This window comes from Canis aureus, chromosome 24 (genome assembly GCF_053574225.1).
Source record: "Canis aureus isolate CA01 chromosome 24, VMU_Caureus_v.1.0, whole genome shotgun sequence".
Lineage (NCBI taxonomy): Eukaryota > Metazoa > Chordata > Mammalia > Carnivora > Canidae > Canis > Canis aureus.
Window position 1 is genome coordinate 35,831,605 of NC_135634.1, and position 16,200 is coordinate 35,847,804.

Genomic DNA, 16,200 nt, shown 5'->3' on the forward strand with positions numbered 1-16,200 from the left:
GTTTTCCCCAGCTGGTTGATCACAGAAGGCGGTAGAGATATGCATTTAGGCTGTCTGGAAGAAAGCAAACATCGATACTGTGAACTGCCTACTGCCAATAACTGGTGAGCTTAGAAAAGATACCAAGCTGCAGATGAGAACTGCAGCCCTGGTGACACTTGGATTTCAGCTCAGGGAGACCCTGAGCAGAGAATTCAGCCACACTCTGCCTGGATCTCTGACCTACAGTAACTGTGATATAATAAATGCATTGTTTCGAACAGCTGAATTTGTGGTGATTTGTTATACAGCATTAAAAAATGTATATATATATAAAAAAGTATATAATCTGCATGATAAATTGCTAGAAGCCAAGATGCTGGATCAGAAATTTCACAGACATTCCAAAATTACTCTTCAAATACTTTATACCAATTTAAACACTCACCAACGTAGATCTAATTTTTAAAAAAATTTCGTGGTTGTTACCTACTGGTTTGAACTGTATTCTAAATCCCAAGGGCTGGAATGATCTCTATCTTGCCCACCTGTAGCTGACTGTCCTGTCAGAGGAATTTTTTTTTTAAGTGTTCATACTCTAAATTTTTCATTCTAATACGAATGACCTTTTCTTTCAGAATCTACTAGGAGACAGACTGTCATCACAACTGCCAACTCCAGTGTAGGAAGCTTCAATAACAAGAGTTACTATGAGTCGAACACTATTAAGTTGTTACCTACCTGTAAATAAAGGGATTTGGGGGAGAAAGATTGGATGAACTCTTGAACCTTGGGAAATAAATTTAAAAGTTGTTTTTTTTTTCAATTTTGAATATTCTTTGGGAATAAAACTTTAAATATTTTATGATTTATTCCTCCAAGATAATAAAGAGAAATCTAAATAGGAAGCAAAGTAGAATCCATGATCAAATCATCAATTATATGACATTAAAGCATTTGTATATATTCAGTTTTATTTGGGGAAAGAGGTAGATCTCAGAGCTTCCTTATTTTATAAAGAATGTGCTAACATTTTAGAAATCAAAAGTGTTAAAATTTTGTGGGTTCTATTTCTTCTCACTTTATATAAAAATACAAAAACTCCCTAACGTATAAATTGATAAATCTTTATAGAGGGCTAGTTAGAGTATGTATCAAGTCTTTAAAATGTTCGGGCTCTCTAACTTAGTAATTGTCTTCTGAGAATATGTGCCCAAAGTACAAATTCTAGATGATCATTCATTCAACAAATTAACTCAACCAATATTTTTAAGCATCTCTTTTGAGTTATTTATTTATTTTTTAAAGATTTTATTTATTTATTCATGAGAGACACACACAGAGAGAGGCAGAGACACAGGCAGAGGGAGAAGCAGGCTCCATGCAGGAAACCCGATGTGGGACTCGATCCCGGGGCTCCAGGATCACGCCCTGGACTGAAGGCGGTGCTAAACCGCTGAGTCACAGGGGCTACCCTCTCCTAGGAGTTATTAGACGCTATTATGGAAAAACAACAGTGGATAAAACATGTCCCTGCTGTCATGAAACTTAAATTATGGTAGGAGAGAAAAATAATAAACAAATCTATTTTTAAAAATATAAATCTTATATAAAAATCCAGGTGTTGATAGATAATATTAAAAAAAAGGCGAGGTATGAGAGTAAAATGATGATATATATAATTTAGAAAAAGCAACCAAGGAAGAAAGTCTCTGAGATGACATCAGTGAAGTAAGGACATAGGTCTTATGAACAGATAGCTAACTGGGAAAACAAGAAATACTAAGTACAAATGTCCTGGGGTAAATTCTCTCAAACAAGCCCAATAGATTAATATTCACATTGAATGTTAGTTAAGAGTCAATAGTGAGTACCTAGATTCTGGTCAAAGAAATCTTTTTTTTTGGTCCAAGAAATCTGTGACGTTTTTTGTTTTTTTTATCAAACAGCAATTTTTTTTTTTTAAGATTTTATTTATTTATTCATGAGAGACACACAGAGGGGGGAGGGCAGAGGGAGAAGCAGGCTCCACGCAGGGAGCCTGACGTGGGACTCCATCCCGGGTCTCCAGGATCACACCCTGGACCAAAGGTTGCGCTAAACTGCTGAGCCACCCAGGGATCGCCAATATTTTGACTTTAAAAAACTCTACCTTTAATAATAGTTTTTTTTAAACTATTACAGTATTAATGTCATTCAACAGAAATGTCATACAGTTGTCACTAAACTGGCTACATGATAGTGCATTCATAAGATGGAAGACCTTTTTTTTTTTCTTTAAGAACTTATTTATTTATTTGAGAGAGGGCACACAAGCAGGGGGAGTGGCAGAGGGAGAGGGAGGAGCAGGCTCCCTGCTCAGCAAGCCTCTATCCCAGGATCCTGGGATTACAACCCAAGCAGAAGTCAGATGCTTAAATGATTGAGCCACCGAGGCACCTCATAAGATGGAATACTTTAAAAATATTAAAATAACATTTTAAAATCCTGTTTAAAAATATTTAATGATACAGAGAAATTTTATTAAAGTGAAAGGCACAATTTATTAAGCAGTGCATATAAAAGCCCAATTTTATTTTGAAAACGTACAAATATACATGCATTTGAACTCTTTCATGATAGGTTTTTATGTATACAGAAAAGACTACCTCTCAAATAGTGAGATAATAGTTATCTTTTTTTTTTAAAGATTTTATTTTTTATTTATTCATGAGAGACACAGAGAGAGAGAGAGAGAGAGAGAGAGAGGCAGAGGGAGAAGCAGGCCCCATGCAGGGAGCCTGATGTGGGACTCGATCCCGGGTCTCCAGGATCATGCCCTGGGCTGCAGGCAGTGCTAAACCGCTGCGCCACCAGGGCTGCCCAATAGTTATTATCTTTAAGTGGTTTTACTGTGGACAACTTTTATCTTCTTTGGACTATTCTATGTTTTCCAAATACCCCAAATGTACTACTTTACATACATAGGGGAAAACCACAAAAGTTATTTTGAAAACAAATGTCTTGGTTCTTACCAGAAATAAATAGGAGGCATTTGAGTTCCATTAATTTAGTTTATGTTTGATTCATTTTGGGATTGACAAACGGTAACTAAAAAATTTATGTGGTGCCTGGTTCAGTTGGTAGAGCATATGACTCTTGATTTCAGAGTTTTGAGTCCAAGCCTCACACTGGGGGTAGAGTTTACTTCAAAAAAAAAAGTTCTGGAAAAGTGATTATACTTACATTCTTGTTTGAAGGTGAAATATTCTGTAAGATGCCTACATTCATGATTTCCTCGAAGCAGAAATACTGTTTTGGGATGATTAATCTTTAAACTCCACAAAAACAGCACACACTATAAGACAAAAATAAGGATATATTTTTATTTGTGACCATAATGCATAAGGATAATTTATAGAAATTCAAATGACCTGCTATAATGGCATATCTCATTGCTATTCTCAAATTGAGACATGAAACTTTCTAACTTTTTGTATATGTGCTGCCGAAGCGAGCACAACTTTCTAACTTTTTGAATGTGACATACTGTTGCTCTAAAATCTGACAGACAGTAGTTTCATACATACCTCTTCTTAATTTATATTTTAATGTTCTATCCAAATATCTATAACTCTGTGACAAAGCCACCTACTGACCCTACCCCCACACTCTTGGTCCTAAAATCAGTATTTTATTTAATGAAGAAACACCAGAGACATTTCCATTAAAATAAGGAATGAGGCAAGGATATCCACTATCTCTGCTATTATTCAACACTGTACTAGAGGTACAGGTAATTAATTTAGACAAAAGAAATCAATTAGAGGTTTAAGAATGGGTAAAGAGAAAAAAAAAAAACAAAGAATGGGTAAAGAGGGGCACCTGGATGGCTCAGTGGTCGAGTGTCTGTCTTTGGCTCAGGTCATGATCCGGGGGTCCTGGGATCAAGTTCCACATCAGGCTCCCTGCAGGGATCCTGCTTCTCCCTCTACCTATGTCTCTGCCTCTCTCTCTGTCTCTTATGAATAAATAAAATCTTTATTAAAAAAAAAAAGGAATGGATAAAGAAAAAATAAAATAACTCTATTTGAAGAATATATATAATAATAGTATATCCAAAAAAAAAATAGTATATCCAAAAACCCCCAAAAAAATCAATGATAAAACTAACTCAGTGGAACACGTGGGTGGCTTAGTTGGTTAAGCATCTGCCTTTGGTTTAGGTCATGATCCTGGAGTCCCAGGACCGAATCCCATGTTTGGCTCCCTGCTCAGTAAGGAGTCGGCTTCTCCCTCTGCCTCTCCCCCACTCATGCTCTCTGGCTACTCTCATTCAAATAAATAAATAAAATCTTTTTTTAAAAAAAGATTTTATTTATTTATTTATGAGACACACACACACACACACACACATACGAGAGAGAGAGAGAGAGGCAGAGAGAGAGGCAGAGACACAGGCAGAGGGAGAAGCAGGCTCCATGCAGGGAGCCTGATGTGGGACTCGATCCCAGGTCTCCAGGATCAGGCCCTGGGCCGAAGGGGCAGGCACTAAACCTCTGAGCCACCCAGGGATCGTCCAATAAATAAAATCTTAAAAAAAAACAAAAACAAAACACAGGACAGCCAGGGTGGCTCAGGGGTTTATTAGCACTGCCTTCAGCCCAAGGCCTGATCCTGGAGACCTGGGATCGAGTCCCATATCGGGCTCCCTGCATGGAGCCTGCTTCTCCCTCTGCCTGTGTCTCTGCCTCTCTCTCTCTCTCTCTCTCTCTGTGTCTCTCATGAATAAATAAATAAAATCTTAAAAAAAAAAAAGAACCCAACTCAAATAATAAAAGAATTCAGTAACATGGCAGGATATAAAATTAATATATAAAATAAATAGCCTTCATATACACAACCAATAAATAGGACACCTGCCATTTATAATAGCAGCAAAGAAGATTAAACATACAGGAACAAATTTAGCAAGAACTGTACAAAATTAATACCAAGAAAAATTTAAGACCCTCCTGAAAGACACAAAAGTAGGCAAGAACAAATGGAAAAACATCCCTTGTTCTTGGATAGGATGATTCTGCCTTAGTTCTTCCTAATTTATAAAATCATTGTAATTCCAAAAAAAATACCAACAAGTTATTTTCTTTTTTTTTTTTTAACAAGTTATTTTCTATGGAAAAATAAACATGCAAGAATAGCCAGGAAACAGCCAGGAAAAAAACACTGAAAAATGAGAACTATGGGCGGACAGAGAATGGAGGGGAACTAGTCTTACTGGACATTAAGAGATACTATAAAGCTTCTATAATTAAAACAGTGGTACTGGCACATATATAAATATACCAGTGGAATAAACTAGCTCAGAAATTAATCCAAGTATACACAAATTTTTTGGTATATAATAAAGGTAGCATCCTAGTTCACTGAGGGTAATGATGGATTTAAGTTTTTATTTATTTATTTGAGAGAGAGAGCACATCGTTGCACACAAACATAGAGAGGGGCAGAGGGACAAGCAGATTCCCCATTAAGTGGGGAGCTCAGCGTGGGTCTCCTTGTGGGCCTGCACATGGGACTTGATCCCAGGACTCTGAGATAATGACCTGAGCTGGTCAGATGCTTACTGACAAAGCCATCAGGTGCCCCTAATGATGGATTTCTTAATAAATATCTCTGGGTCATCTGATGCCATTTCAAAAAAAAATTAGATCTATATCTCATGTAATACATAATAAATGACAAATGGATAAGGGAGCTAACTGTATCAAAATGAAATCATGCAAGTTCTATAAAAAAAGTGGTGAGTTCTGTACCCTTAATGTAGGGGGAAACTTGATTTTTTTTAAAAGATTTTATTTATTTATTCATGAGAGATACAGAGAGAGGTAGAGACATAGGCAGAGGGAGAAAAGCAGGCTCCATGCAGGGGGCCCAATGTGGGACTCAATCCCGGGACTCCAGGATCACGCCTAATCCAAAGGCAGACGCTCAACCACTGAGCCACTCAGGCACCCCGGGGAAAAACTTGATCTTAACTAATGATAAAAAAAAACCAGGGGCAGGGAACCCTGGGTGGCACAGCGGTTTAGTGCCTGCCTTTGGCTCAGGGCGCGATCCTGGAGACCCGGGATCGAATCCCACGTCGGGCTCCTGGTGCATGGAGCCTGCTTCTCCCTCTGCCTGTGTCCCTGCCTCTCTCTCTCTGTGTGTGTGACTATCATAAATAAATAAAAATTTAAAAAAATATATTAATTAAAAAAAAACTAGGGGAAAAGAAAAGAAAAGAAAAGAAAAGAAAAGAAAAGAAAAAAAAAGAAAAGAAAAAAGAAAAGATGGAGGGGCTCTTGGATGGCTCAGCTGGTTAAGCATTTGCCTTCAGTTCAAGTCATCATCTCAGGGTCCTGAGTCTCAGCCCATGTCAGGCTCACTGCTCAATGGGGACTCTGCTTGTCCCTCTTTCTCTGCCCCCCACCTCACTCCCCATTTGTGCTTTTTCTTTCTCCTGAATAAATTTTTAAAAATTTTATCTATCTATTTATTTATTTATTTATTTATTTATTTATTTATTTATTTAAAGTCTTATTTATTTATGAGAGACAGAGAGAGGTGCAGAGACACAGGCAGAGGGAAAAGCAGGCTCCATGCAAGGAGCCCGACATGGGACTCGATCCCGGGTCTCCAGGATCAGGCCCTGGGCTGAAGGGGACGCTAAACTGCTGAGCCATCAGGGCTGCCCTAAAAAAATTTTTTAAAGGATGGATAGGGATCCCTGGGTGGCTCAGCGGTTTGGCGCCTGCCTTTGGCCCAGGGTGTGATCCTGGAGTCCCGAGATCGAGTCCCGGGATCGAGTCCCACATCGGGCTCCCTGCATGGAATGGAGCCTGCTTCTCCCTCTGCCTGTGTCTCTGCCTCTTTCTCTCTGTCTCTCATGAATAAATAAATAAAAATCTTTTAAAAAATTTGTTTAAAGGATGGATAAATTTGACTATATACAAATAAAATAAAAATAATTTGTACAGTAAAAAAACTGGCAAAAACTGCTAAAACTACATATTCATTTAACTTTTGACCTACCCTGAAGATATACCTCCAAATAATAATAATAATACAAAGTTGTGGTGGTGTTTATTTTTTATAAGATTTTATTTATTTATTCACGAGAGACACAGAGAGAGGCAGAGACATAGGCAGAGGGAGAAGCATGCTCTCTGGGGGGAGCCTGATGTGGGACTCTATCCCAGGACCTGGGGATCACTTGACCTGAGAAGGCAGATCCTCAACCACTGAGCCACCCAGGTGCCCTGTGGTATTGCTTGTAATAGCAACATTTCAGAAACAACCTAAATGACCATACATTGGACAGAAGGCTTAGCAAATTATGACACACACAAAACAGAGAGAAAGAGCTGTATAAACTGATTTGGAGCAATTTCTAAAATACAGTATGAAGTGAAAAAAGTAAAGTACAAAAGAGTATGCTACTGTTTCTGTAATAAAGAAGGGATACAAAAAGACATATGTACTTACTCATTTGTGCAGAAGAATTACAGGAAGGATAAGTCAGAAACTAAAGTTACTTACAGTGGGCACAGAGGAAAGGGGTGGAAAGGAGGGGGCACTGGGGACAGTTTAAGAGGGTTGAGGAGAGAGCAGTGCCTCTCAAAGGATAACCTTTTGGATAGCTTTGACTCCTAGAACAACAGTAATGTTTTACATGTGTCTCCCAAAATAAATAATTAAATCAACCAGCATGTGAAAGAAACCCCAAACAGAATACAAACAGTAATAACCCTAACTGTATTATAAATAGATATCAAAGCAACAAAGAAGGGTATGGGGAAAAAGAACCCAAGTAACTTTGGAAAATAGTATTTTGACTGCCTACTACAAGACTAAAGACACAAAGAAATGTACACAAACACTGTATCTCTAGTTAGGAAATCTGTTTTCACAGTATGAACTGGCTGATATATACCTATTTTATGGATATACTAAGATTGAACAGACAAGTGAATATACTGTAGATAATGGGAGTAGGAAAGGAGGAAGGCTAGACTAAATCTTGTGATGGTTGGACTGTAATCAAAATTCATTCTTTTTAGGGTATATAAGAGAAATACAGAAACAAATAAAAATGTACAGGTTGGTATGCTTATATATATTTCCCAGTTCCTGGTGAGAGGGCCTAGGACCTCAGAATCACTAGGTGTATTGAATTGGGGACTAAAATAAATTTTATCAGGGAGACATATATGCAAATACAGAACCTGCAAATAATGAAACCAATCATATATACTAATTATGAAATATACATATCTCACACATAGTCTCAAAACACAGCAACAATTGACAGGACTAGGGGGAGAATCCAACAATCAGTAACTGTAGTTGGCAATTTTGACACATAAAAAGTAACTCCTAGTTCAAGCAGATAAAAATAACGAAAGTTACAGGGAACAATTCCAAAGACAATGCATTATTTTCAAGTATATGCAAGATAGTACAAAGAGGCACCTGGCTGGCTCAGTTGGCAGAACATGTGACTCTTGATCTTGGGGCTGTGAGTTCAAGCCTCATGTTGGGTACACAGATTACTTAAAAAAAAAAATAGTCACAAAAATCTAGTAGGTACCTCAGGAAAGGAGTCTCAATAAATTCCAAAGAATATTATTCAGGTTATGTTCTCTAAATTATATTAATTAGAATCAGTAACAAAATACTAACTCTAAAAAAAAAATCCTGCATGACTGGAAATAAAAACCAAACTACTTCATTATCCTAGGGTTAAAGAGAATTCTTAAATATAAAATACCAAATAATAATAAAAACAATACATGCCAAAATCTGTGGGACCCAAATAAAGTAGCACTTAAGGGGCAATATACACTGACAAGTACATTTATTTTTTAAAAACATGTGGAAAAAAATAAAAAATAAAAACATATGGAAATATGTTTGTAAAGCTAACATATGAGGAGATGCTCAATTTCATTAGTAATTGGAGACATTTTCGCTAAATATTAGAAAGTGAGATAAAACTAAATTCTGGAGAGAGGACTGTAAGGAAAAATGAACTCTTAGGTGCTACAGGTAGGCATATAGATTGGTACAACTATTCTGAAGAGGAATCTGGGATCGTCAGTTCAAGTATGAAGTATAGAGTATGAAGTATATACCTTCAAGTATAAAAGTATATACCTTTTTCCCTGGCAATTCCACTCTTGTTCATAAACCACAGAGAAACTAAAGCATGGGAATATCAGTGGATTTATATAAGAATTTTTTTTTTAAGATTTTATTTATTTATTCATAAGAGACACACACAGAAAGAGAGAGGCAGAGGGAGAAGCAGGCTCCATGCAGGGAGCCCGATGTGGGACTCGATCCCACGTCTCCAGGATCAGGCCCTGGGCCAAAGGCAGGCGCTAAACCGCAAAGCCACCTGGGCTGCCCTATATAAGAATATTTATCACAGCAATGTTCACTGTAGAAAGAAACTACAGACAAACTAGCTGTCCACCATTGAGAATAAGGAACTAAAATGTCATATAGGTATACTATGGAAACTACACAGCAGGCAGAAAGCAATGACCGAGAGACAGTAATCTGGATAGATCTTATAAACATCATAAGTGAAAACCCAAATCAACAGAAACAAAGCCACAGCAGTAGTTCTCAGTGTGGTCATATTCATCTCAAATGTGGTGCATTAGCATTACATGGCAACTTGTTAGAAATAGAGATTTTCAGACTCTATATCAGAAAGTGAATCAGAAATTCTGAGGTGGGGCCCAGTAATCTGTTTTTGAGCAACTGCTCCAGGGAGTTATGATGCATGCTAAAGTTTGAGGACCACTGAATAGCACCAAAAAAACTTATATAAAATTTAAATACTTTATCCAAAACCTTACATATTAAAAAATTAATGTAATGTATTATATGTATTCTGAGGTATATACTAAACATAACAGAGATATACATAATAGCAAGAGGAAGAAAAAAATAGAGTTCACAGATAAGAAAAAAAAAATAAGACAGGGACTTTGCAATGATTAGTAATAAATGTGTCATGACCTGATGAGCTTGATTACTTGAACTGAGATTTTCCCACCTCCCAAAAAGGAGACTTCAAACTTCTTCTAAATCCCAGGTGCTTATGAATAAGCCTAATCTAAATCACCAACATCTCCTGCCCATGTACTGGATTAGATTCCTAACTGGCCTCCCTGTACCCACTCTTAGGCTTCCACAGTCAGTTTACCACAAAAGAGCCAGAGTAACTAGTTTTGTTTTGTTTGTTGTTTTAGAGAAGGAGGGGGAAGGGGAAGAGGGAGAGAGAATCTTTTTTTTTTTTTTTTAAGATTTTATTTATTTATTCATGAGAGACACATTGAGAGAGAGAGGCAGAGACACAGGCAGAGGGAGAAGCAGGCTCCATGCAGGGAGCCTGACGTGGGACTTGATCCCAGGTCTCCAGGATCACGCCTTGGGCTGAAGGCAGCGCTAAACCGCTGAGCCACCAGGGCTGCCCAGGGAGAGAGAATCTTAAGCAGACTTCCTGCACAGCAGGAGCCTGACAAGGGTTCAGCTCCATCTCACAACCCTGAGGTCAGGAGGTGAGCAGAAATCAAGAGTTGGCATCAGACTGAGCCAGGTGCCTCAGAGTAACTGTTTTAAAATATAAATGTGAATATGTCACTCCCCAGCTCAAAACAATCAATCTCCAATGGCTTCCTATTGCATTCAGAATAAATCCCTTACTATGGTTTGAAAGTGCTGACATCATCTAACCTCTGCCTATCTTTCTGATACATCACCTACAACTTCCCCTTACTCATTATTCTTTCTGGCAAAATTGGCCTTGTTATGATTCGAGGACTGCATAAGTCTTCCTCCAGCCTCAGAGCTTTTATACTTAATATGTTCTCACCCCTCCCTCAACCCGGACTGCATAGGCAAGACTCATTCCCTCAGGTCATTCAAGTTTCTATTCAGATGTTAACTCAAGTAGGCCTTTCCTAATCTCCAACTAAATTAGTTATCCTTGTGGCCCATTACCCTGATTTGATTTTCACAGGCATAAACAAATACACAATGAAGTCCTTTTCACTAGAAAACATGTATGGGACCTGGCTTTGCTTGTTCATCTCCATCCCCAGAATTTAATGGTGCTTCTCTACAGAGGTACTGACAATCTGAAAAGCGTGGTTCTTTGTTGTTCAGGAGTTTCCTGCACATTGGATGATATGTTTCCCTGGAGCCAGCTCATTAAATGACAGTAGGACTTCTCAAGCATTTTGACAAACTATTCATTCATATGTCTTTGTACATAATTATGTGTACATCTGCAGTATTTCTAAAAAATAGAACTGTTGTATCAAAATATATGTACATTTCAGGACACTGCAGAACAAACAAGAAACTTAAATATGTGGACATACACAAATATACTTAGATGACTTTTTTTTTTTGGTTGACTTTGTTTTTGATATATATCAACTTGCACAGAATATTCCCCAAAAAATATACATTAAATTTTATTTTATTTTATTTTATTATTATTTTTTTTTTATGATAGTCACAGAGAGCGAGAGAGAGGCGCAGAGACACAGGCAGAGGGAGAAGCAGGCTCCATGCATCGGGAGCCTGATGTGGGATTCGATCCCGGGTCTCCAGGATCACGCCCTGGGCCAAAGGCAGGCGCCAAACCGCTGCGCCACCCAGGGATCCCTACATTAAATTTTAAATGAAATAAGTCAGGCAGAGAAAAACAAATACCGTATGACTTCACTTACTTGTGGAATTCAACACAAAACTGAATAAATAAACATAAAAAGCAGAATCAAATTCATAAATACAGAGAACAAATTGATAGTTGCTAGAGGGGAGGTGTGTGGAGGGACTGACAAAATGGGTAAAGGGAGTAAGAGGTATAGGATTCTACTTATGGAATGATTAAGTCAAAGAAATAAGAGACAGTATAGGAAATACAGTCAATGGTATTGTACTAGCATCGTATGTTAGCTCCACTTGTGGTGAGCATAGCATAACTTATAAACTTGTTGAATCACTATGTTGTACACAATATAACGTTGTGTTAATTATACTTAAAAAAAAAAAAAAAAAGACAGGGGGATCTCTGGGTGGCTCAGAGGTTTAGGGCCTGCCTTCAGCCCTGGGCATGGTCCTGGAGTCCTGGGATCGAGACCCACGTCGGGCTCCCTGCATGGAGCCTGCTTCTCCCTCTGCCTATATCTCTGCCTCTCTTTCTGTGTCTCATGAATAAATAAATAAAATATTTTTAAAAACTCACTTCTTGGGGCACCTGGGTGGCTCAGTGGTTGAGCATCTGCCTTTGACTCTGTTCATGATCCTGGGGTTCTGGGATCAAGTCCCGCTTGGGGCTCCTTGAAGGGAGCCTGCTTTTCCCTCTGCCTATGTCTCTGCCCCCTCCCCTTCTCTCTCTCTGTCTCTCATGAATAAATAAATAAAAATCTTAAAAAAAAAATAATATGACTCAAGGAAATATCAGAAATGCTATTAAAAATTTATTCGAAAAGATATTAACTGCAGCAATATGCAAAATGGAAATAACTAGAAAATGACCACTTGTAAAAATAATAAATATGCAATTAAATATGGCTTAAGCCACAGAGACATTTAAGTAATTTAGGAAGAAACAAGAAATCAGATGCCCAGTTTAGTGTATCAGCTCAGTACTGTCACCAAGAAACCATGTCCTCTCTCTTTGATCTGTAATTCACAGCAAGTCTGCTTTTCATTCTTAGCCCTTCCTTCCACATGGCCACAAAGTGGCTGCTACAGTACATTTGAAATGACAAGGTGAAATAGTGCTCAAAAGCTTTCACCTTGCGAGAGTCTTTTCATCTGGAAACAAGTATTCCAAAGTACCCAAGTGTGTGTGCACCCTCACACCAAAATATACACAGCAGAGTTCCCATTACATATTACTGGGCAAAACAGAATCCCATGTTTACCCTAGACCAATCACTGATGACAGGGAATTAATTCACATGAGTAGCTCAGACCAATTAGAATTCATTCCCTGAGGTTGGGTTAAAGGGCCTCCTTTCCTGAAATCAAGGTTCTCTCTAAACCCCCAATCTCATTTATCTGAACAAAATAGGTATTTTGATAGTAAGGAAGAAGGAGAGAAAAGATGGGCAACAAGCAGTACCTGCTAAAAATTATTGGGCAACAAGCAGTACCTGCTAAAAATTACCTGCTAATAATTATCCAACAATAGGAGAATGGTGAAGTAATTTATGATATTTTTACCATTAGCCATATTTTGGAGAGATTTTTCCAAATAACAGAGAAAAATGCTTTCAATACAATACTGAGTGGGGAAAAAAGACTACAAAAAGGAAATGTACAAAATGATTTCAATTTTCTTTAAAAAAGATATATGCATATATAAAAGAAGAAGAAAGACTATAATAAAATATAAGATGTTGGTGCCTGTCAGTGGAGCAGGCAACTCTTGGTCTCAAGGTTGTGAGCTTGAGCCCCACATTGGACATAGATTACCCAAAAAAAAATCTTTATAAAAAAAAAAAGAAAGAAAATACAAGATGTTAACAGTGATTATATCTGATTTATAATGTTTTTTTTCTTTTAAGATTTTATTTATTTATCCATGAGAGACACAGAAAGAGAGAGACAGAGACATAGGCAGAGGAAGGAGAAGTAGGTTCCATGCAGGGAAGCCTGATGCAGGACTTACTTGATCCCAGGACTCTGGGATTACAACCTGAGCCGAAGGCAGATGCTCAACCACTGAGCCACTCAGGTGTCCCAAAAGTTTTTGTTTTCTTAGATTCTACATTTCCAAATTTTTCTACAAAAATGAACTATTTATGAGTACCTGGGCACCTCGAGTCCTACATTGGGCTCTCAGAATGGAGCCTGCTTCTCCTCCCTCTGCCTATGTCTCTGCCTCTCTCTCTCTCTCTCTCTCTCGTCTTTCATGGATAAATAAAATCTTTAAAAAAAAAAGTGAACTATTTACAACAACAAAAAATTGTAATAAGGGTTCCATTACCTATTTGCATCCATTTGACAAAAACATCATATTCATGCTTATCAAGGACACTGATAAAAAATGGTTCAAATATATACTTGTATTATATTGGACTAATCTGTTGCCTACAGAAGTTTATAACCTTAGGGGTTTACAAATAAGTGACTTCCAACTAACACTACATACACCCTGATGTTTACTTTTAAAACTGGGATAAAATAGGGATCCCTGGGTGGCGCAGCGGTTTAGCGCCTGCCTTTGGTCCAGGGCGCGATCCTGGAGACCCGGGATCGAATCCCACGTCAGGCTCCCGGTGCATGGAGCCTGCTTCTCCCTCTGCCTGTGTCTCTGCCTCTCTCTCTCTCTCTGTGACTATCATAAATGAATAAAAATTAAAAAAAAAAAAACTGGGATAAAATAGCATTGTCACTGGGACACCGGGGTAGCTCAGTGATTGAAGGTCCTTCTTTGGCTCAGGGCATGATTCTGGGGTCCCAGGATGGAGTCCCATATCAGGCTCCCTGCATGGAGCCTGCTTCTCCCTCTGCCTGTGTCTCTGCCTCTCTCTCTCTCTCTCTCTCTCATGAATAAATAAAATCTAAAAAAAATAAAGGAAAAAAAATAGCATTGTCACTTTACAGTTTTAATCCATTTATCTCTTCAGCTATTCCAGAAAAATCCTTTAAGTTAGTCAAACATCAAATAACAAGATAAAATGAAACTGATTTATTAACATTCATTCATTCAACAAATAGAGATTCAGTGTCTACTGTCAGGCAATATGCCAGTTCCTAATATGAAGAATACTGCAAAAAATTAAATCAGCATTTTTGTACGATTACTGAAAGATCTGTTTATAAGTGCATCTTTTCTAATAGACTGTCAGCTCCTTTAGAAAGCATGAATCTTTTTTTTTTTAAGATTTATTTATTGGGATCCCTGGGTGGCACAGCGGTTTAGTGCCTGCCTTTGGCCCAGGGCGCGATCCTGGAGACCCGGGATCGAATCCCACGTCGGGCTCCCAGTTCATGGAGCCTGCTTCTCCCTCTGCCTGTGTCTCTGCCTCTCTCTCTCTCTCTCTGTGTGACTATCATAAATAAATAAAAATTAAAAAAAAAAAAAGAAAAGATTTATTTATTATTTTCGAGAGTGTGTGAACATGGGGAATAGAGGGCGTGGAGGGGCAAAGGGAGAGAAAGAATCCCAAGTAGATTCCCAGCTAAGCATGCAGCCACGAGGGGCTCAGTCTCATGACCCTGAGAGCATGACCTGAAGAGAAATCAAGAGTTGGATGCTTAACTGACTGAGCCATCCAGGTGTCCTGAAAGCATGAATCTTAAAAAGAAAACAAACAAAAAATAGAAATCATGAATTTTATTCATTAATTTCTTTTTTTTAAAATTTTTTTTTATTCATGACAGACACAGAGAGAGAGAGAGAGAGAGAGAGAGCTAGAGACACAGGCAGGGGGAGGACCAGGCCCCATGCAGGGAGCCCAACGTGGGTCTTGATCCCGGGTCTCCAGGATCAGGCCCCAGGCCGAAGGTGGCACTAAACCCCTGGGCCACCGGGGCTGCCCCATTAATTTATCTTAAGAGCCTGCCATAAAGTTGGCAATCAGGAAACATTTGTTGGTGAATGAGGAAAAAAATATATAACAGAAAATATTCTGAATATAGTATATGTATATAAAAATCATTATGGATTTTTTTGATGTATGCTTTACTGAACATACTGATGCATTGAAACTATTTATAAATATGTGAGTTGATAATCTGAAGATGATTTGGTACAATATTATCTTTTTAAGAAGTTGTTTCATTGGGGCAGCTGAGTGGCTCAGCGGTTTAGCGCTGCCTTCAGTCCAGGGCATGATCCCGGAGCCCTGGGTTTGAGTCCCACATCAGGCTCCCTGCGAGGAGCCTGCTTTTCCCTCTGCCTGTGACTCTGCCTCTCTCTCTGTGTGTGTCTCTGCCTCTGTGTGTGTGTGTCTCTCATGAATAAATAAATAAATAAATAATCTTTAAAAAAATGTTTCATTAAATAGAACTAAAAATTTAGTAAGTTTTGTATTCTTCTCGTCAGCTTCTAAAACCTCTTCATGCTAACAAATACACAAATAAGTACACATTCAATCTGTCTTTCAAAATCCATACTTTTGACTGTCTATTGAAACGTGATATGAATAGAAAGTA

General features: G+C 38.2%; 1 protein-coding gene across 5 annotated transcripts in view; it reads right to left on the reverse strand.

Moving 5' to 3' along the window:
* Positions 1–16,200, reverse strand: part of PPP3CC (protein phosphatase 3 catalytic subunit gamma) — a 110,496-nt gene that overhangs the window by 46,156 nt on the left and 48,140 nt on the right. For all 5 annotated transcript variants that reach the window (XM_077868878.1, XM_077868880.1, XM_077868881.1 and 2 more), the window contains one exon: positions 3,205–3,316. In XM_077868878.1, the coding sequence (XP_077725004.1) occupies positions 3,205–3,316 (112 nt within the window). The remainder of the gene's footprint in view (positions 1–3,204; positions 3,317–16,200) is intronic.